Source organism: Taurulus bubalis (assembly GCF_910589615.1).
Source record: "Taurulus bubalis genome assembly, chromosome: 8".
NCBI classification, from domain to species: domain Eukaryota; kingdom Metazoa; phylum Chordata; class Actinopteri; order Perciformes; family Cottidae; genus Taurulus; species Taurulus bubalis.
This window is the reverse complement of record NC_136596.1, coordinates 5,848,206-5,871,622: the sequence shown is the minus strand read 5'-3', so window position 1 is coordinate 5,871,622 and position 23,417 is coordinate 5,848,206. Positions and strand designations below refer to the sequence as shown.

The following is a 23,417-nucleotide window of genomic DNA, read 5'->3' as shown; positions in this document are numbered from 1 at the left end:
TCCCTTTTAAATCCCCCAAGTCCCTGAGACACTCAGTCTCCCAAGTGTGCAACCACACTCGCAATACCAGAAACCTGATTATGTGACTAAGGGAAGGAATGCCTTATCACAGCAGATAAGAGCGATTAAAATACATGTAATGCTGCAATTACACTATAACTGCATTCATCTACACACACACACACACACATCGATGATCAGGCGTATACCCTCGTGCGTGTTTAAGAATGTGCATTAGCAGAACAGGATCTGTCGGCCCGTTCATTAAAAGAAGAGCTCACGATCCAAATAACTGGATTTGCAAAGCAATCCCAGGCTGCGTCTTATTTCTCTGGCGCAAAGCGCAGTTCTTAATTTCCATTGATTTGGGGAAGATTGACGAGAAAGAGCGGAGCTGCAGAACAATTATCCCCTCCCCCCTTTCTGTCAGGCGTATTTTTTTTTTTGAGATTTTTTTCCACTCCCTGACCTCCAGATGGAATCAGGGAGCTGTCGTGGAGCACAGTGCCCAAAGAGGGCAGAGGTTTCCCGGGCTACCTTTTCACCGCGTGCACCCTCCAACCACAGTCCCCTCGCGGGAATGAAAGAGGCGAGACAGATGAAAGCGGCAAAGAGGGGATGACTCCCCTGATCCCCCCCTCCTGTCTTCTCCGTCACCCACCCGGAGGAAAATTTAATAAAGTCCACATACCAAGAGCCACACACAAGAGCGAGATGAGAACACATGAAAGGAGAGATGGAGAGATGGTGAGAGGAGGAGACGGACGGGTGGCAGTGATGACTGACCCCTCTCCCACAGTGTCATCTCCGACCTTCAGAATAGCCAGAGAGCATTGAACCCAAGGAGGCAGGATGAAACACAGAGACGCTGCACACAAACACAAACAACGCTGACACAAAAAAAACAGAAGCTGGGCACCGACACACTCACGAAACACACACACACACACATACTGCTGACACAAGCACAGTCTCACACACACACAGACACACACTGGTATGCACATATTTATTTAAGTTCAGCATCAATACCTGTGAAATTGGTCGGCGGATTATATGCCAATTTCAAAAATAGGATTTGAAAAAAATAGGCCTGTGATTCTATGGAGAATGAGCTCTATTCATAAAAGGTAGAAGAAAGCAAGAGTCATGGGATCAGCAACGGACTGAGATCTACACACGCACACACACACACACACACACATAGGTCTGAGTGACTGTGACCTTGAGGGAGGATTTGGCGAGTGTGTGAGGAGGGGGTGCTGGGAGGGGCGGGGCCATGTTGGCATCATGGGCCACTCAGACGGCGACACACACAGAGCAAACAGTGTTTGCTTTGGTAACATTAATGTGTCCTCTTTCATAGATGATTACTCCCAGCAGGAGAGGGGGCATCTCTTTAATGACAGTCTTTCACACCCAAACACTCCCACCAGACAGGAGGGAGGGGTCGGAATGGGGGGGGGTCGAGGAGACAAGGCAGGAGGAAATGAGGGCGAAGGAGAAAGAGAAGGAAGGGGGAAAGGGGAGGGAAAGTACAGTCTGGGAAAACAGGACATGGATGCATTAAATATTGGCCACATGGAGGAAGGAAAACATGATTAAGGAGGAAGTTTACACTAAAAACAAAAGGGAAAAGTTAAAGGACGAAGGTGACGGAAAAGTTTAGAGGAAAGGAAATGAGTGAACGATGTTAATAAGGTTGTCTGTGGGTTTGTGTGTGCAGAAGAACGCAGTGTGTTTGTCAAGTGCCAGCTAACAGATGGTGTGTAATCTATGGAGGACATCCTCACCCCCTCAGGGCACAGCGGGAGCCGAGGACCCCAAGTGGTGCTCACAGCCACCGTCCACCAATGGACTTGCCCGCTAAAAAGAACAACATGACACATTAAGCTGGAGGCGCTGGTACCAGTGCGTTAAAAACAAAAAGAATATATGTAGTTTGACCGATTTTCCAGAGTCAAATATTGAGAAAATAATTGACATTTTTTTGCCAGCTCTGGTTACCGTGACATGCTGACCGGTCCTGCACATGTGCAACAGAGATGGCCGTTGGATGCGTTCCATCCTCACGTTGAGCCTTGCACATGTGCAGCAGGATCGGGTAGCGTGTGACCTGTGTTGTTGTTGTTGTTGTTGTTGTTGTTGTTGTTGTTGTTGTTGCGTAGCCTAAACAAGCTGATAAATTACAGAGTAATGTGACACTGGATCGGTGAATATTGACTAGCATACTGGTCGATACCCAATCCGGCATTTTAGGCTGTATTGGAGGCAATGGTATAGGAACAATTCATATATATATAAGCTGTACTTTAACACTCACTCATCAGTTCACCCGAAATACAAACAAACGTGATGTATATAGCCATGCACATAGTTTTGGTTTTTAGATTTCATGTCCCAGCTACTCTGGAAAGTCCACAGAATACAATTTCAGCATGTTTTTATTGGAACTATTTTATACCAGAGAAATAGTGCCTATGAAAACTCTTGCCGGGTTTATGGATTATCCCGTGCAGAAGGGACATTGCTGAGTGGGTGGGAGGCAGTGGGAGAGGGTGAAGGCAGAAGTCTCAGAGGAGAATAACTCAAACCCACCAAAAATGAAAACTTTCTGCATGACTAGACACAACTACAGGTAAATATGCTAGTTTTTTTTTTGTAATTTGGGTGAGCTGACCCTTTGAGTTTGAGGTTAATTCATTTTACCACGGAGGTAATTCCAGGGGGTGAATTTTCTCTCGAATCAAATAACTGAAAACATTTTCGTCATCAAATGGCTGTCATATCCCATCTGTCACAGAATTAGCTCCTTTAGCCGACACTTTTATGCAGGGCCAAATTCTGATGAATGAGCGGGGTAAGGGGGGGGGGGGGGGAGGTGATGGGTGCAACACCGAGAGCACTCGACGACGCTGAACACTGGCTGTCAGACCTGCGACTTCTCGTTCCCGGCAGCATCGGCCGTCCTGTCTGCCCTTGTGAAGGAATATAGGGAGCGCAGTTGCAAGCGTGCATGCAGGTTGAATACAGTATAAAGTGAATTAACCGAAATGACTGATGCATGCTCAGACACATATGCACTCATCCCCCTTTAATGCACACACACACACAGACACACAGACACACACACAGCATAATGTCTACGTGGCTTTGCATGGTGTCTGTCTGGCGTAGCCCCCAGTGCTGATGCTGCCGCGACAGCTGTCTGAATCAGCAACATCCAACATTGACTGACCGACTGGGGAAGCTACAGCCAAGCGGGAGCCGAGGGTGAAGGTAGGTGTGTGTGCTAGCGTGCGATATGTAAATGTTTGCGCCGTCCATGCGTGGTCGGGCCGCGGGTGTGCCCAGGTGTGACCCCGTGACGTGTGCACATGAATGTGAAAATGAACCAAAGAAGAAGGGGGAATAATATGAGAGGGAGGAACCATGTGGTATGAATTAGGCATTTCTGTTTAAAAAAAATGGAGGTCTTGAAGGCCCGACGTAAAAAACATTGGTGTGAACAAAAGAGGAACTGTTAGGCACACCGGCCCCCCCTCTGTGACAAGCAGTGAATCAGAGGCCATTTACTTGGTAAGACGCAGAAATAATAGGCCTAAATTACTCAGCAACGCCACTTTGTCAATCTTGAAATTCTTTCTCCTTGAGGCGAATATAACCTATTGTATTCTGTGTCTAGCTAGAGGACTCAGTGAAAACAGTACATTGAGTCTCCAGGCAATGATCTCCGAACACTGCGCCTATGATGAGCTCCATTGTGCCAGATAGGTGCGTCTATTTAATTGTTGTGTACTTTCCACAGATGTGGGCGTATCTGTCTGGTGGGGTTGCTGGGACAAATGCCTGTGGAACTAAACGTCTGTGAAACTAAACGCCTGTGAAACTAAACGTCTGTTCGCCTGACAATTACGCGAGACATGATTCACGGCACAAACACACACATTGCATTTTGAACAGAAAGCAGAGGTGACTCAATGAAGGTGAATGAGGTCCTCGTCGCTTCAAAGGGTCCATTTCTCACAGATATGGGTCATTCTATCACTTTTCCCCCCTTGTTTTTTCATTTTTTTTTCTTCCTCTACCGCCTTCCAGTAGCACCTTTTTAAAATTCAGTCCATATAACAGGGCACTTTACACTATTAAACCCTCCCCCGCCCCGCCCCCACGGTGTCTGATCTGGAGACGCGGGTCATTTGTCATCAGAGAGGGGAGCTCGGAGGAAACAGCAAGCCCAGCATGGGAGCTCCACGCTGGGCCCGACGGCTCTCGGTGGCGCTCCACAGAACCGCTGAATGCGGTCAAAAGTAGTCAAGTAGCAGCCAGAGAGGAAGAGAGACAGGGACGGAGAAGTGGTGTCAGTGTGTTCCCCTTCTCCCTGACCGCCTCACTGTGAAGGGCCTATGTGTGTTTTTTGGGGGGGGCCAGCATCGTTTTTTCTTCTTCTATCAGGACGCAGCCCGGCCCGGGGGACGGGACGGGACAAAGAGAAGGTCAAAGCGGTGGAGGACAGCGGATAGAGTGAGCTCTGCATATATAGTGTAACCTACACACACACAGAACTGTACGTGCACTTACGCCCAGGCACAACATCCAGGGGGTCACGGCGGGGAGTGTCCCGCTCTGCTCTGCGGTGCGTGTTTCGCTCTCGCTGACCCCATGAGAACCAATATCACTCTCGGAACATGCACACGCAAACACGCAGTCAGACTCTCATTACAAGCCATCGAGGGGGAGGAGGAGGAGGGAGGAGGAGGAGGCGGAGGGAGGGGCACCGTAAATGCATTTTCAGTCTCTTAACTTTCTCACCCGTCTGCATTACATCTTTGCATCGATGAGAGGGAGGTAGCGGTGGAGGGTGGAGGAGAGGAGGAGGTGGAGGAGAGACACGGGGACAAACAGAGCGCGCGACAGGAAACGGGTAAAAAGAGGATGAGGAACAAGAGGACGCTTGGCTTAAGAATAGCCGACCCCCGCTGTGACACTGTTATAGTGTGCGCTTGTATTGTATCCCGGTGAACATGCAGATACTGTATTGATTTGGGCTGCGAGGGGTATAGCAGTGGCAGAGGGGTATTAAATAAAAGAAAGAGGTGGGGGGAAGAGAGGGGGGGGGATTAGAAAATCAATTGCTTCTGCTTTAATGGCAGACTGAGAAAGAGGAAGTAAAAAGAAACAGACAAAGAGAGAGAGAAGGGAGGAAATAAAATGAAGCAGTGTTGGTCAGCGAGCCCGGCAGGTTCTTTGGAGCCCGGCTGTTTACGGAGGACCTACTGTACGTTCTCTGCACCCTCGCCTCAGCCCACACTCCTCGCTCCTTTTGTGCCCGGATGCTCCGGTCAGCACATTCGGTCCTCTCTGTCTGCAGAACCTTCACCTCTTCTTCTGTTGTCAATAACCGTGTTGCTACCAAGGGTGGGTGGAAAGGCACAAACCGAGCCACAAGCACACACACACACACAGCCACACACACTAATAGACATGGATACAGACAGGTGCGCACAATTCACATTGAATCCAGGCTCAATTAGGTTATTAGAACCAAATGTCAGGAGCGGGTGTGTGTGTGTGTGTGTGTGTGTGTGTGTGTGTGTGTGTAGTACATTGAGTTCAAAACATTGCGTGCCAAGAAATACCCAGGGAGATCTTTATGTGGGCCCACCATGTGACCCAGCCCTACCCCAGCCTACATCGACAGCATAAGCCAGACATCGACCACTTATCTACCAGCCACCGCCACCCTCCTCCTCCTCCTCCTCCTCCTCACGCCCTCCTCACTCCACCCTCCACCCAAACCCCATCAACGACACAGGACCAGGCAAGCGTGAGAGAAGGGCTGGCGATAGACACGAAATGTGGCACGAAATGCAGAAACGGAGCCCCTCAGACACACATGCACATACGAGCGGAGCACACAGACGTCTCAGCCTTCCAGCCGAGCCTGCAGTGTGGTTAACTTCTGGCATGCCATGCAGGACCAGAGGCAGCTGTTCTGAAGAGAGACGCCATGGCTGGATGGAAAGGAAATTCTTCCCGGTGTCACAGCAACCAAGAGTGTTATTCCACTTGCGTCTAAAATGTTCAAAATAGCACAGTATGTGCCTATCAAACTAGAATACCGTGCATATACAGTGTGATCTTATCTAGTACAAACCATGGAATGAAATGAGCATATTAGTAGCTATACTCTATTTTTTCAAAAAGGTCAAATATTTTATATGGCGTAATCTAAATGATCCTCTGAAGCAAGTTTCAGCCAGATTAATAAAATTCAATTTTCTGAATCAGTTCGTCACGCAGTTCTCTCTATCCAGATGGCTAATATAATAACAGGAAAATTACATATTTATGTCTGCGGGTGGGTTTGGATAACCTTTAAATCTGCAGTGTGCGGGTGATCTCCTGCTACTCTCAAACACGTCCTCCTGACCTTCCAATTAGAGCTCACTACCCAACAGCGGCAACACACTAAATCTCCCCCAGGCTGCAGGTTTGGACACCGGTATAAAACAGGCCGCTATAAAATCATTACTGGGCTGTAAAAGAGAAAAAAAATCACAATTAAAAGACCAACAGAGACGCCCGAAAAAACAAAAGCCAGGAGGAGAGGAATTACTCTGTTTCCAGATATGTGGAAGGAAAACATTGGCACAACAGACACAATGACGCACACAATTCTACCGGGAGAACAACATGTACCGTCTTCTCGATGGGTTTAAGGGATAAAAGAGTAAAAGAAATTCATAGAATGACCTCTGAGATACAAACACCTATCCTGTTAATGGAAGTGTTTCGACATAAATCCGTATGATGAGCCATGACAAGCAAGTAATACCACATCAATCACAAATCAATTGCCTTTTCTCAAATTCTCATGCATCGCGCTGTGCTCCGTGAGCAAATAGACACATGGCTAATCTGAGCTTCGCTGTGACATTTAATTAATTGGCTGTTTACATGAAAAAGCGCCACATAAATAACACATGTTCAGACAAATGTAGCAAAATGACAGTAGATCATCCTCCCATCAGCCGTGTGGGTATTTATACCAAATGCCAGCCGGCAGATAAGCAGTGGCATTTCCTGATGAGACTTTCTGCTTGATATTACACTAATTAGGTCTAGATAATTGTTCGTCCCTGGGTTGCAAAGGAGGGGGGCGGGTACGTTTATGTTGCATTGCTTCTGTAAGTATATACATAAAGCCATGTAGAATTATTGCACAGCTAACATGTAAATATGCAAAGGTAAACCATTAGTGGAGCAATTAATGGTGGAATGGGTTGATGACACATCTAACTGCTGTACAATCTAATTTGTGACGGCGTAGTAAGCCATTGTATCGTATTAACAGCATTACATTAATGGCGGTTTAGGGAGGGGGCTCGTTCCAGAAAGGTCAGCGAGGAATGATTCATCGGAAGCGGCTTCGTCGGTTCGGGCGTCAGAAATCGTCAACTGGGATGAAAAGTGAATGCGTAGCCGAGTCTAGTTTAGCAGATCTGAGACCAGGTCCACCGTGGGAGGAGGATTCCCTCAATTAACTTCACAGTGAGACAGAAAGGGGTCTAATCCATACCTGCTAGCGCCGATAGAGTCGGAGCCCTGGAGCTGTGGATAAATAAACTCAGCGACACAAACTGGCACACATTCACAAGAGCTGGATGATCAAGAATGTATTTCACAAGGAGGGGGGGGGGAATAATTGCAATCAAAAGCATTCTGGGCCTTCCAATTTCTCTTTTAATAAGATAAAAGGCGAGTCTCTTAAGAATTTAAGCACTACAAAAGATTTTAAAAAAGCATTCATTCCAGAGGACGACTACAAAAATAGCTCAATGCAGCATGGAGCCTGTAGGAAGAAAACAATAAAACAAATCAATGGTAAGCTTGTAAATGCTGCAATTTTAGTTTGAAAAGGAGAGTCTCAATTGGAAAGAACTGGGTAAGTCCGCGATTAACAGGCCCTCTATCACTTATCGATCCACATTTATTACTTTTAAATGCGGGTAATTGGGGAGAGTTTGGTGCAATCTCTGTCTGCATCTTTATAGAATGGCTCCAGTAGGTGTATGGGCCTTAAGTGCGCTCGTAAATTGGTTTTATGAGTTTCTGAGACATATCGCTACTAATGTTTCCACTCGACGGTTTTATGGCCACATTGCAGCGACTGTGGTGAAAGATACTTTCTAATATATTGCAAAAGAGATGTTGACAACAAATATATAGAGAGATGGATGTGGAGCTTTTGTATCAATGATAACGCCGTGTTCGGCACTGCTACTCCAGTCCTTGTTTAAAATAATAACACCTCTTTCAAATTCAGTGAAAACTAGTCGACCGCTATTTATTCATGCATTTGTGACCAGGCGTGGTCATTATATTTGCATACATGTAAAAACTGCATGTAATTGGGCAAATCATTTACTTTTATTGTAATTAGAGGAGGGAAAATCGCAGAATGAATCAGCAGAATCGTGTGTGTGTGTGTGTGTGTGTGTGTGTGCGCTGAGGGAGCATTAGCACACAAGTCTGTGTACAACACCCTGTATTATTCTCCAGATGTTCTCTTTCACAGCTCCGTCAAAAGGACTACCGGCATGATTCAGCCGCCTTTCTATTTCCCGTCGTCCCCGCTCCACCTACTCGCACCATCCGATCCCTCCATCAAAGCGGGGCCACTTTGCCAAACATGATCCCCGCCTGTTGTGTGTTGGTTTGGTTTCGAGAAGCGGATTAAACAGTTTCCCACCAACCCTCTGATGTGGACCTTATCTCAGGTTTCTCCTGACACTGCCAGTGCCGTGGTGTTATTAGAAGCTAAAGGGCTTTGTTATGGAGCACAAAAGGCAGAGCTCGGCAGCAGTTAGTGCGGCTTTGTTCAGGGTCAGAGAGGTGTTAAATAGACTACACCTGGGGCTGTGTTAACACCTTCACCTGAGACATGCAAACTTCCGCGGAGGTCTGTTGCATTCGAGGGGAGAATTTAATGTAGGCATTAACCACGTGAAGAATTAGGTGAAGTTGACGACACGCAGGTTACTTGAAATGAAATGTGCAACACAAGAGTGGAGTATTGAAGTATATTCAAAAGGTTGTTTCACTCAATTCCCCAATAGATGGCCTCTCCTTACTATTGGAACCCAGCCAATCGGCGCTCTCCCTCCGGGGGCTGCCGCTTATCGATCATTGTATCGCGTGGTTGTAATGTGATGTCCGTGCCTCTCTTACCTGCCTGAGCAAGCAGGCACTGAGAAAGAAGAAGAAGAAGAAGAAAAACGCGCTGGATTAGATCCAAAAAGGGAAAACCAAAGCCCGTGAGTACAAATGTACCGTGCAGATACCGGTTGTGATTACCCCTCCACTTTTTCCATTCGTAAAAATCAAATTCGCATCAATTTCAAAAAGCATATTTGCCCACAGTGGAGCCACCGGAGTAAACTCTGGGGGAGAAAACAGACCACATTCTGGGCCGGCTCAGCGTCAGGCCTTGTTACTCTGGATCCCCATCTCCTCTCCCTCCCACCTCCTTTCATCCCCCTCTTATCCCCCCTCTCCCCTAGACGAGTCTGGCTGGCCTACACACGCGATCCTCACGCTAGCTGGACCTAAGCCCCGTAAAGGCTAACACAAACTCGGTGTAAAAACTCCTATAGGAGCCCACCTCCATCCCTCTAAACCCCCTCGCCACCCCACCAATCCCTCTCTTCCCTCCTGGTGCTGCCTGACTACACTTTCGCTTTGCATTACTTCTGCTATTCTAACTTTTCCACTCATGAGCACTATCAATTATGCACTAGAATAACAGTGGGGCCCGGCTCGGCAGCAGGACATAAAGGCCGATTATGAGTGTGAATAATTCAGCCATCTTCGTGCCATGTACCTCTTACCAGTGATACAGGCAGGAAAGGCTTTGCTGCTAATGTACGACGGCAGACGCAATCTGACCTGGTCTTAATGCGAAGGACGGCTCTCTGCATTCCCAGAGAGAGGAGCGGGGTGGCGAGCCGGAGGGGGCATGAAAAGCGTGGCTGCGCTGCATTATTAAAAGCGGCCGCGAACCAAACGTCACTCACGCTGACGAGGCTGACACTGTCACGGACACGCCGACTGACACCTGTCAATCTGTTAACGGGAAAAGTGGCAATTCGTCGACCAACGCATGTTGTTCAACTTTTTAAGCAACTTTTGGAAAGAATTTTAAAAGCGAAGGGATGAGTAAATCCGGAGAGCAGACAATGCAGATAAACTCCCATGGAGGAAATGTTGAACCAGCCACCATGGATGCTTTGGGTTCGGGTCAGAAGAGCCTTCCATCACTTCCACGCTCAAAACATGTCTACCTCGACTTCATTTTTCATGAATTGCGTGCAGAGGTTTGCAAGTGCTACTCTTCTTCGAGATCACAAACAGTAATGAATATTTCATCTCTCCACCCACGGCCAGGCGCGCACTCTAATCCAACACGAGAAACACGATGCATGTCTTTTCCCACAGGCTAATAATCTACTTCAACTCTGCAACTTGTGAAAAGTAATACCACCGAAACATCTGCAAAGTGTCAGGCTTTATTTCGTAGTAGTAGGTGAAATGAACAGAGGGCAAATTAGCATTTTCTAAAGCCAAACTAAAATTGTGGAAACTTGAAAAATCCATTCAAATTGATTTTGGCAAAAGAATGTATATCCTTATTATCGTGTAACTTCTCTCCCAGGCTAGAGCTTAACTCCACACATCATTTAAGAAAAATGCAAAAAACAACAAAAAAGTGGTCATGGGTCTAAAGACGTGCATGTTGGGTATATAAATTGTATTACGTAGAAAAGAAAAGAACAAATCTATCTCAGCATTGGCATTGTGAGGTCCAGGGCTGATTTAAATCAGTAGCTAGGACTACCCATGAAAATACATTTTGAATCTCAATGGGACCTTAAATAAAGGTTCAATAATTATATTTATTTTTTTAAATTAACCCATGAAATGCTGATTTCTTTATAAATTTGGTAAGAAAGGTCTTAACATGAATTTTACCCCCAGCATTAATGTATGTCATCACAGTACAGTCATCTAATTAAATGTATAGCTAAAAACAACATTTTAGTGTGTAGTAACCCTTAAATTAATATAAATGTGAAAAAAATCTCCACCTGAAATTAGGGTGTAAATAGTAAATGTTTAAATGAATGTTAAAATGTAGTGAAATAGAAAAATGTGTTAAATTGCTTTTTACTGTAAAATTGAATTTTGTCGACCATGACATAAAAAAAGCAAACACAATTACAAGAATTGTAACACAATTTTGAGAATTTCTCACTACCCAATTGTAATTATTTGATAACAGCAGCAGCTACATTTTGTGATCAATTTGTTAATTTTTTTGTTGCTAACAATCAGAGCTCAACTGTCCTACTGCTGGATTAATGTATTTCACATGAGGCCTGCTATTATTGTTTCAATATTAAACAATCTAACTTTCTGAAATTGTGCTTCAATAGTAAAATACTGGTAGGAACCACACATTTTGATGGAGAATTTTGCAATTTTTTTTGTAAAAATGTCAAAGGGCATACTAAACTTAAAACAGCCAGTCCAAACACAATGTAGTTTAAAAAAAAAAGAAGGGGAAAAAAGCCCCTTCACTCCTTTTCTTTCTTTCTTATTTGTGCTTCCGTTTGTCATGCACGCTCTAATCCTGGCTGGAATGTCTCCGGTCGTGGAGTCCCGCGGCCCCGAGGAGCAGAACAGCAGGTGAAACTCAACTCCCTGAGGCCTGGTGCCGCCTCACGGCTCCTCGAGTACTTATACTCATGTAGTTGAGCCAGACTCTCCGTTAAAGAGCACAAATGTGCGGAAAACGTATTCTCTGAAGCAGGAATGGAAAAACCAACACAAAAATATAAAAATCAAATCAATCACATGAACTTTTTTCTGGTTTATTTTTTTTTTACCCGAACTGAGATTCATAAATGTCTGTCTTCATGTTTTAACACCTCTTAGAACTGCACCTTTTGAATTATTGGCAGATTATTAGAGATTATAGATTATTTAATTTGCCTATGAAGGTTATCCTCGCTAAGTAGCTTTAATCTATGTTACCTAATCAATCCAATTTGTTTCTTTATTTTTAAATGTAAAACTGATTCAACCATTGCTACTATATCTACCTCATTTTATTTATTTTTTTATTTGGTCGACATATTTCATCAAACACACACATACACAAACACTCTGGCTCTTGTCTCCATCTTCGAGGTGAGAGCTTAAGTACAAACAGGAAGGGGATTAGAGGGGCGCATGTTTATAAAAAAACGACTAAAAGAAAAAGAATAACAGACAAAAAGAAACAGATATGAACAGAATGAGATAGAGAGTCCGTCAAGTGCTGCAGCCACAACATTGAACCTAATGCTGACAGTGGGCATGCCGAGTCACCTCAGTAGGACCACCAGAGCCAAAACACATGGGCCGCACGGTTAAGGATCTGGTAATCCCAGAGACAGAAGAGAGGAAGGGTGGGAGGACGGGAGGAAGAAAGAGAGGGGAAAATGGCACCAAGAGCAAAAGAGCGGGAGGAAACCGACTGGCCTATATTCCGGGGGTTACTTGGCGGGGCGAGGAGGAGGGGGGTGGGGGGGGGGGGGGGTGTTAGGACAAAGGAGGGAGATATCAAGAAGAAGAACAAACCCGGTGATGGTCAAACCCACAGATGCCACAAGCCCGGAGAGAACCCCAAACTCATGAAAGCTTGTCATCAGCGCCTCGGCGTCCAATGCGGAGAGGTGATGATTTAAGTGATGTTTTGGTTTTCAAAGCGCGACAGTGAGATTAAGGACATTAAAACCTTTTGTATGCATGACTATGGTGGAAGAAGAAGAAGAAGAAGAAGAAGAGGAAGAAGAAAAAAACTAAAAACGCCGCTGAGGATGTAGCCATAGGCAGCGCTCATCACCTCCGCTTATCCGGAGGGCTTAGGCCACTTTGGGGACTCCCCTTAAGTCTCACTTATCTCATTAGACCCTTAAAACTGATTAATATGAATGCCAGCAGAGGCCAGCTCAAGGCATTCTTAAGGAAGGAGGGAAGGAGGAGAAGGGAAGAGAGGGATGGGGGGGTGCGTTGAGGGGGGGGATTTTAGAGGAAGGGGGTTTTTGTGTCTCCGGACAATGAGCTGATGGCTTTTTAAGCCTCTCAGTGGCTCTGGGCTAATACCCAGGGCTGCAGTCATGGGATAGGCCGCGGTTCAAAGGCTGCTGCACTCCGAGGCTCGCCGCTCCCCGATTTAGGAGGGAGAAAATAAACAAGCAGAATAAATACCACATCTCCTGCAACTTGAACCTCACTTAAGAAATAATGAACTGCCCTTTCAAACCTGCGTGTGTGTGTGTTTGTGTGTGTCTGTCGGTCTATGTTCTTTAGGGTGTCATATTTGGTTTTGTGGGATAATGTTTGGAGTAAGCCAGACCAGTCAAAGCTGGGCTCCGATGAGAGGAGAGGGTGAAGATGGGATTTATCGCACAGTCTAAGGATCAATTGTCTTCCCCTTCAGGGGAAAAATACACACTATCGCAGCTTCACACAGGAATACCAACCACCGCACGTAAACAAAAGCAGCAGCCGCCGCCGCCGTGCGCACAATGCAACTTCACGAAAATGGGAAAACATCTCAGAGGAGCAGGCTCAGAGAATTGGGTCAAGAATAGTGCTGTGCTCCGCATGTAGTAACGGGTTTGTGCTTTCTAATGCTTCATTAAAGCGGGCCTCTGCGCAGAGGTCGGCTCGGGATACAAACACACACACACACACACACACACACACACACTTACTATAGGGCCCCAAAAAGCTAAGCTCGACATCAAACCCAGAGTCATCTGAAGACGAAGGTTCTGTGTTATACATTTTTGAAAACACGAGTGGTTATCTGCTTGATTCCAGGATCTTCTTAGAGCTCAGATCAGACGCGCATGTGTTGCCTAATTAAAGGATCTGAAACGGAGCTCTACACGCCAAAAGTATCAGCCAGTGATGCTTAGTTTAGCTGATTTCACATTTTGACATGAGACTTTTATCACACAGCGCGACAGATTTCAAAATAAATGTAGTCTTGCATTTTATTTTGCGGCCCAAACCCCCCAGCTATAAGATAGAGGGAGTGAGAGAGAGAGAGAGAGAGAGGCAGAGACAAACACGAAGAGATTTGTCACAAAATATCCACCATTTGAATTACAATCATGCTTAATTATACACATTATACATCGCACCGAATGGAACGCATCGTTTCATGACCTTCGCTTGGGAAGCGGATTCACCGCTGGGGACAGAAACAGCTCGTTCTTATTGCGCCAATTTGTCGCCACAGCAGATGTACGGGCATTTTGGAAGGAAACCCACCATTAAGCCGCCGCATTACGCCAAACCGTGGCATTCCGACTGCGACGCACGCACTTCGTTGGGAAAATCGCTTTTCAAGGGCACAGTGGGCAACGTGTCCCATAGTTAATACGAAGATGCAACCGGCAGCCAAGTAAACACAGGCCTCCGTGTGCGTGTGTGTGTGTGTGTGTGTGTGTGTGTGTGTCTTCAGTGTCAGAGGGAGACAAAAGCAGGGGTCTAAACCTGAGCGGCCTTAATCCTGTCTCTGTAGAAAATAGCCCCCAGTGTCACTAAATCCGGGCCGCAAAAAGGACGCCTCCTCAGGGTGAAGACCCGGAGTCTGTCCCTTCCGAGAACCACCACCAACCCACCAAGCAACCCCGGTCACCACCAGGGAGACGGGGAGACAGCCAGCGAGCCGCATGCATCTTTAAACCTTGGCAAGGACAGACAGGCGGTGGGGGGGGGGGGGCTGATGAGCTGGATGGTGTGGATGGAGGCAGATGAGAGAGGATGGATGAGGCGAGTTGGAAAGGAGGGAAACTGCCACCTCTTCCTTTCCACACACACTGTGTCACTACACGGCTCTCCCCTCGTGTCTGGCGCTCGCGTTACACTCCTCCTCTCCTCCCTTCGTTTTTTTTTGTTCCTGTCCAAAAAGCGCACTACAACTTCAGCTGTGCTGCACTCTCCCTTTTTCCCCCCCGAGCCATTCACACCATTCTCCCTCGCTCCTGTCCTTTGCCCTCCCTTTTTTTTCTCCCTCCCTCTCTCTCTCTCTCCGTTTAAAGCGCATGCATTACTTTCAGCCCGGGCTGTGTGGAGTGGACAGACAGAGCAGAACAATGGCTGCCTTTCAGTCTCACGGCCTAGTGTTGGGGCGGTGGAGTAGGGGGGGGCAATGGCTGCTAGTATTTTTCTCTACTGTCAATTCAAACGGGGCTAATGCAGCTAGCTTATTATCGGCATGTCTGTCTCGCCCCAACGGTAGACTGAGCGTCGTGAAAAGGAGCATTATTTTGTCCATTCATATTCCTGTCGTTGGGAAATTGTAGCAGCTCTTTAAAAAAGGGGTGTTCATGTTTAAAAAAGGTAAAATAAGGCCTGGGAATCAATTAGTGCTTTCACCTTTTCACCACTCGGCAAAGAAACGCCAAAGGGAAACACAAGACGTTATCCGTGGATACGCGGCACACAGGTGAGGAGGTGATAACATCATATAGAGCTAAAAGCAGCACTTTATGACTCCTGAAATTTCCATTATTTTGGATGTAAACGTTTGGAAATAACCCAAGGAGATTGTCTCAATTCCAGAGGGAAAGCAGACCACACAACTGTACAGTCCCTCTGTGTGTTTCTCAGTCTGTCTGTGAAGACGAATTACCTCATGAGTCATTTACAACTGGCTACAACCCGTCAATTAGGTCTTTATTCACAAGCTGGAGATGTGTTCTCTTCTGGGATCTATTCTCCACACTGCTGACCAGCTAGAAAAACATCCAGTCACTCCCCCGCAGCCCCCCAAGTTAAATAAGGAAAATGGCAGCGCAAGGTCCGAAGTCAGCCTACCATGAAAGGAATTATCTGTGGAAAATGTGTCTGGCGAGAAAAAAAAAACCCGAACGGTCTCAATCGTTCCCGTCACATTTTCCAGCTGAATAGTGAACGGCGACAGCGAGAGAAAACATTTTTTGAAACCCATCAGTCGGTTTTTTTTGGCCTTTACAAGCTGGCGTGTAGTTCCAGTAAATATAATATGACGTTGACAGTGAATGAGTTTCAGGAGGTCAAATCAACCAAGGCAGAAAGAGCTGGTTTAAATCAAGCAAATGGCACGTCGCTTCCCAACTGTACACTTGCAAACGCTCAGAGGGCACAATGGGGTGTCAGAGTTCCCTCAGTAGCGCCCCTTTCTGGTCAGGGGTGATAGATCAACCAAGCGTAGCTACAGTAACAGCTGCTTCTGAGCCTCCATCTTACAGAGAAGCCGGAGAAGGATATGGTGGCGCCATTTTCCGCCATGAATGAGGACTTATCATACACAATAGGGAGATTCATGGGGTGGCGTTTGGACCCTTAAAATGGACCTGCGGCAGGCCGGTATTCCTGTTGATCACTATTTATGAGCTGAAATACAAGCTTTCTGATAGTTAATTCCCTTTCTCTGTCTATTCTGTTCACATAAACTACAATTATACTCAGGTGTTCTCTGTGAAAAAATAAAATACAAGTTTGGACAACCAGATCTGTACTCACGAAGTAACTTTAGGAAAAATAAAGAAATAGTCCGAGGGAGGCGGGCGGGGGGGGGGGGGGGGGCTTCCCACAACTTTGACTTTGTGAGTGAAACTGAGCCGGTGAGAGCAGGGAGAGAGAGAAAAACTTGCCCACGAAGAAACAAACACACGCATCTAGTTGCAAGCAATGAGAATAAAATCGGGGAAAAAAAACACATTATTTTCAATGGAGTTTTGCGGCACAAGCTGGTTAATACTTTATTGTTTCCAAGTAGAGCTCCACGCAGCCACGGGTTGAGCGAGGGCTCAAAGACAGATCGCTCAGCTGATAGCAGCGTGTTCAGCACTCCGGCTGACCTTGGAGTGATTACTCTGAAAACAAAAAACCTGGACATTAAAATCTGGTTCCCCGGGCAAGGGAGGGAAACACGTGCAACCGAAGGGAAGCTGCCATGCAACGCTGTCCATTTCTGTCGGTGCGATAAGAGTCTGCCTCTCGGTGGGTAAACAAACATTTATCGTGGCGCCGGTATTTTTACGGCTCTCAGCACCGATTCAACACGGTTAACCTTGGTCAGTATGAGAAATATTTATCTAATCATTAACAAACACAGGTCTTCTGAGGCTGGGTTCAGATGACTAAATCGGCAAAATGAAGGTCAGAGAAGGAATTTAAAAACAAAATTATTTCTTACAGCATTTATTTATTTACTCACAAAAGCAAACTATTAACCGATACCACTATTCAAGGACAAAATATTTTACTTAAATAATAAATATATAAGTTGGTAATATATCTATACATATATAAATCAATAATATTGCCATCTAATATATACATATAAATATTTAAATAAATATACAAGAATTATTGGCTATGTCTTTTTCTATCCAGTTGTAGGCTGCCATTACACAGAATTAGCATAACCAAGACAACAGTCTGACCACCAGGCACCCGCGGCGACAGCGCTGCTTCTGTCCGCCGCATAGCACCTCCACAAGGGTCACGGCCAGCCGGCCTCCGCTCTCCCACCGCGCGCTGGAGAACAGCTGCTCTGCCAAGCACATTGACTAAGCATTGACTACTGCCTGCTGGGCTCACTTTCTAGTTAATAGAGGAAAAAGAAGAAGAAAAAAAACTAATTTAAATGGAAAGTGCATTTACAGGTCTGGTGAGAAAACACAGAGTGCCATTTAAAGCTAATGGAAGTATTACATCTCACACACACACACACACACACAACACCATCACTACAGTTTGGTGGGTTGTTTTTCTTTTTCTTTCTGCATCTTGCTCGCGTCCCTTTACCCCCGCCGTCCCCGCAGCCCGGCCGGGGCTCGTGCTTGCCAATGCCACAGGCGCAAAAAGAATGACAGAGCAAGAGGGTCATTAACGCAAACTAATCAGCACTCAGACAGAGAGACGGAGGGAGAGGACGAGAGCCAGGGCGGAGGAGAGGAGAGGAAAGAGAGCAAAACACGAGCCAGTCGCTGTACAAACGGTAAGGGGGGGAAAGAAAAGACGAGAATGGGGTCAAAAAACATCCACTTTCGCATTAAAAGTCAATGTATGCTTTATTTTTTATTTTTTTAAACCAGGTATAGAGAATTTTTAATGATACATAAAAAGTGAACACTGCAATATATCTGTTGGAGACAGATTGGTGTATGGGATAGCATTCCACCTCCATGCATACGTGCCTTTGTTAGCACACAGACACACACACACACACACACACACACACACACACAAGCCCAGATTGACAAGACGCTTATTCATGTCCCACTGGTCTGTGACAGGTAATGAGAAGTCCAGGGGAGAAAGATGTAATTATTCTGGTATCTATGAGTCTGAAGGAGAGGAAACAAGCCCGATATGACCTCATGACTCATTTGGTCGGTTGCAGTCACACACACACACACACACACACACACACACACACACACACACGCTGAAACACAAAAAAAGCATGCACAGACAAAGACGAGCCAGACATTACTACTGTGCGCGGCTTCCAGTTACAGGAGAATGGAATAAACACTACACACACACACACACACACACACACACACATACATACGAGGGCTAGAAAAAGACTTTCCGGGCTGCTTGTTGAGCTACAAATTAAGCAGCAAAATACAAAATCACTTCGAGTAATTTGTATGACCACAACTGCATCAAACTCCTAATGTGAGTGGCACCCTCCACTTCAAGGAGAGAGTTGTAGTCACTACTTTGCCATTCACAGGCCAACTTTCCGCTTCGTTATTCCTCGCCGTATGTGTGTGACCTCTCCCATAGCTCCTCTCAGAGTGTGCCTGACCTCTGCGCGTCTTTCTCCACCATGAACCGCGGAGGGACTCCCGAAATATCTAATTGTATTCATTCATTTTCTGTGCCCCGGCAAGAAGACAGACAGAGAGATGGAGGGAGGGGAGGGAGAAAGAGACGGGGAGAGGCCGAGTGGCCGAGAGGCACCGCAGGAGAAAAGGCAAGGAGGAATATGGGAAGAAGAAAGGGCACAGGGGGAGAAGGGAAGGGAAGGGAAGGGCCGTCTCTTTGGCATTACGGCTGAGACACCATTAGAGCCACTGGCTGTCCCCTCATTAGAATAAATACTCACAAGCAAAGACAGTCAGAGGGCAGGATCCAGAGAGAAATGTCTCTGTGTCTATCTCAAGCTGAAGGGAAAGGACGGATACAAATTTCTCCACCGTCCCAAAAGAAACACTTGATGTCTGATCAAAAGAAGGAGGGGGAATTGGGTTGAAAATAAGAAGAAGTTTCATGCTGGAGTTGATACACAACAGTGGACTGAAGCCAACAAGACACAACGGAAACCCCTCCTCTCTGCTCCGAACCCCGATCGCCCCAACGGCACCAACAGCGGAAAGAACCGCTAACGCTAACTACGGTACACTGAAGCAATAAACAAACTACCGATTGCTTTACTTTTAGGGAAACCAAATGGGGGAGATTACAACCTGCAGAAAACATTTTGCAGACTAAAGGTTCCATTTCAGACGCAGAAAGTTGTTATCTGAGATTCCACATTCAACACTACTGATAGTCTCGGCTGCGCCAGTATGTTTTGTCTACAATGGTCTCCAAACCACAGCAGAAGTGGCCCTTCCACTGGTATTTGTCTAGTTTTTTTACGATAGAACAATTCTAAACGAATCGCTGCGACAAAGTTTGTCACCGAAACAGTTTTTTCGCAGCTGTTTCCGTGAGCGGGTGCGATGAAGTGAGCGGAGCGCAGCGTATTGCACGCTATGATGCGAGACGTCCAACTTGGGCACAATGGTTTCAGAGCAAAAAACAGATACTGTGACCAAAAAAAATAAAGTCAAACTGCAGCGTTTAGTGTGATGGATCATCTCGCTATCGGGCAATTTTCACGTCTGCGGAAGCTGCAATTTCAGAACGGCGCCAGAAAAGGAATGGCAACCAAAAAAAAAAGATTTATTTTTTCCCCTGCTTTTTTAGTTTTTTCTTCTGGTGGGGTAGTAAAAAGAGCTGTGTTCAGACACCAACAGGAAAGAATGTGGAGAGAAAGTCAAACATCTCTGAAGTGACCTGCTCATATCATTATGACAAATTGCATTATGGATTTGAAGAGCATTGCCGTCATGAAGTTAGCACGTCTGTCCGTTGTGTGCACACGGGGAACTCTTGGAGCTGAGACTGTGGAGCCAGTGCCACTCCAGCTTTCTCCAGTCGCCTAATGCACGCAGAAAGGGACTCGATATTTATTATCCGAGTCATCAATGAGACAAGTTTGGCCATCTCTCCGTCTCCTTCCCTGCCCTCCGTTGTGTTACCTTTCTGGCTTCCTGCCTCGAGCCAGAGGGCTGAGAGTCAGACTAACTCTATTTAGAGGAAGTAGGACGGAGAGTGACTGGTGTTTCGCAGCACCCTGTGAAAACCTGCTTTCTTTTCCTCGGGCGATTCGGGCTCAGGAAGCTATCTATTTCTCAGATGTGACTACGGACGCGAGGAGAGCAAAAGACACAACATGCACGCAGCTAAGTGGATCACAGAGTTCTTGTTTTCTCCCCTCTCTCTCTCTCTCTCTCGCAGTGTGTCAGATCTGAGATTAACAGATTTACTTAAATTTCCCTTCTTTTCTTTTTTTCCCCCCCTTCACTAAAACTTGTCAGCACATCTGGAAGATATCAAGTTAACCGAGCAGCCAGTCAAGTGAAAACTGTCGAAAAGAAAAAAGAAGAGGAAAATAACACCCCCCCGCCCCAAAAAAAAAAAAATACAGTCTCAGGAAAAAGCCTATCAACTGCAGGGATCTAGATTCAACTCCAAATTGTGTTTGCGTCTATTGAGGAAAAAGCGCTCCATAAATAAACAGCCGGGGAAAGTCAGAGCAAGACCACAACAGTCACGGTCTACGGTGTATCAGGCCGAGGATCTGCGCACCCTGCCCGGCTACAGGAGAGGGCTCGCAGTCAGCCGTCCGTTTGTTCGTGCCCCTGACCACTAATTGCTTCAAGCAATAAATCATGTTTTGCCGAAACTTCAAACCGAATATAAATAGTTGTGCAACAAATTCAGCTTGTGCTATTAATGGCTTTGTGCTGTGCATTTTATTCAACAAATACTAAGTGCCGTTGGCAGTTGAGTGAAAGATCTCTGTAAACTCCGGGCAGCAGTGTTTAGACTTAATAAGCCGGGGACAAGGCTGTACAGTCTGACTCCACGAGGGACTTTTTAGGGGAACGCCGTCTCCACAAAGGAAGACGGAACACTGAGGAGCCGGTCGGAGCTGAGAGAGAGGGGTTCGACTCTGAGAAACTTTTATTTCAACTTTGCTGAGGTACTTTTGCGTCGCTCCATCTGAGTGAACGGCACAAGTCTTCACTTCACTAAGCCGACAGTGCTGAGTCTAATGCTGCCGTGCTTTTATTATGATGAAGGACAAGGGAAAAGTACACACTTTTTATATTCCTGAAGCATTTAATACTATTGAATTAAACGGCTTGAGTGTTGTTATTTTGAGACGTATGGACTGCTCACTAACATGCAAAACTATTTGGGGAAACTTTGTCCCATCTTAGAATGAAGAAGCTACACTAAGTTGTGCATAGGAAAGTCCACGGTTTCCACACCACACTTAGTGGAATACAAATTAAAAACCTTCCACAGTGTTAAATAATACCTCTACACTGGGGTTCATGATCTAGAATTTGTTTGCTTTATTTATTATGAATTTTATCAAATCTATTATTTGACCTTTGAGAAATATTTAAGAAAAAAACATTCTTACCTACTTTCATTCTCTCTTTTATTTTTTACTTTACAAAGCTCCAAAATGTCAACAATCCAACATTAGAATGCTTCACAAAAAAATACAAAATACACTGTATTGTGTAGACTTCTGAACTCTAACTTCAGTGAATAACATTCTGCTCAAGGAAACGTTTTTACTAACAGGAAAAAGTGATTCAAAAAGTATTTTAAATGAATAGTAAATAATAATAAGAAGAAGAAAATAAATCAATATAACATAAGTCTGGTGCTGAAGCTTATACTCACAGACCAGTTTGTCAATTTCTGTCACTTTGTCTGCGACGGTGCCTGTATTATATTCACAAAGCACTCCTTTATGGACTGAGAGGTTATAGGTGGGTCCTTACATTGCATTATGAGAACTGTACTGAATTAGGTGAAGGAGATTCATTTATATATATATATATATATATATATATATATATATATATATATATATATATATATATATATATATATATATTGACTGATGGGCTACATTATATTCTCACTGGGGGACAGTAAACACCCCTCACAGTACAACACACTAAAAGCTGCACAGGGCTGGCGCGTTTGGCCCACAATGGAAGTTTGTCAGTGTGAAAGTGAGTCCACGAACGGCCCCATTAGACGGACTTCGTGGAGACTATACTTAGATGCTGCTGCTAATGGGTCCGGCGGGGTCGTGTGAATAAATAGCTTTAGAAACAACACAAGACAATGCTCTTGAAAACCAGCGAGAATAACTCGCAGTGGAAACGGACAGCATGGACAGCGGGCTGCAACACCACGCGATGGATGTCGCGTCCAGGCCTTATTACGCACGGGTTTAGATCGAGAGGCTGTTAATGAGCAGCCATTGGGAAATAAGACACGGTGGCTTTAGTTTTTACACACTGCTGCCCCTTTCCCCCCCAGACTACAGCCTGTACCTATACAGCTACTGGCATTATGCCCTCACTGCGGAGAATAAACACCGATGTGGTCCAGACAACCTGCGAACCCCCGTGGTTCATGCAGATCACGCTTGGGGGAGGAAGAGGAGGATGACCGGAGCGTCGCCGAACCTTCACGAGGGGAGAAAAAAAGGCCACTTACTTGGCGTTGGTTCGGTTCCAGAAGACGGCGAAGCGGTCGGCCACCACTTTGGAACTGGGCTCCTGGCTAAATACACACATCAACAGCACCAGCCAGAGGAAGATGACCATTTCCATTTGCAGCATCACTACAGCGAAACTTCGGCACGTATTCCTCTTCAGTGGCGGTCAGTCAGTCGGGTTGTTCAGCCGGGACAGGAGACGCGCGTCTCATTCAGCCAAAAATGTTGCGCGCAACGTGGATACAAAAAAGGTGACGGGAGAAGAAGAGGAAGACAATAAAAGGAGGACGTGACCATGCGAAGAGGGGCACTTGTTCGGGTTGACGGGGATTTAAAGTTGTAACAGCAACAAATCCCCATACAAAAAAAAAAAAAAAAACACCCGACGCGTCACCGTGTCGTCTTCTCTGATGCGGGTCGATTG

At 45.8% G+C, this 23,417-nt stretch overlaps 1 protein-coding gene across 1 annotated transcript in view; it reads right to left on the bottom strand.

Annotated features, from left to right (window-relative positions):
* The window catches only part of efna5b (ephrin-A5b), a gene marked incomplete at both ends in the record, with an annotated part of 83,533 nt that extends 60,416 nt beyond the window's left edge, over positions 1-23,117 (bottom strand). Inside the window, one exon of the mRNA XM_079221769.1 lies at positions 22,993-23,117. Coding sequence (XP_079077895.1) covers positions 22,993-23,117 — 125 coding nt within the window. The remainder of the gene's footprint in view (positions 1-22,992) is intronic.
* Positions 23,118-23,417: the final 300 nt, after the last annotated feature.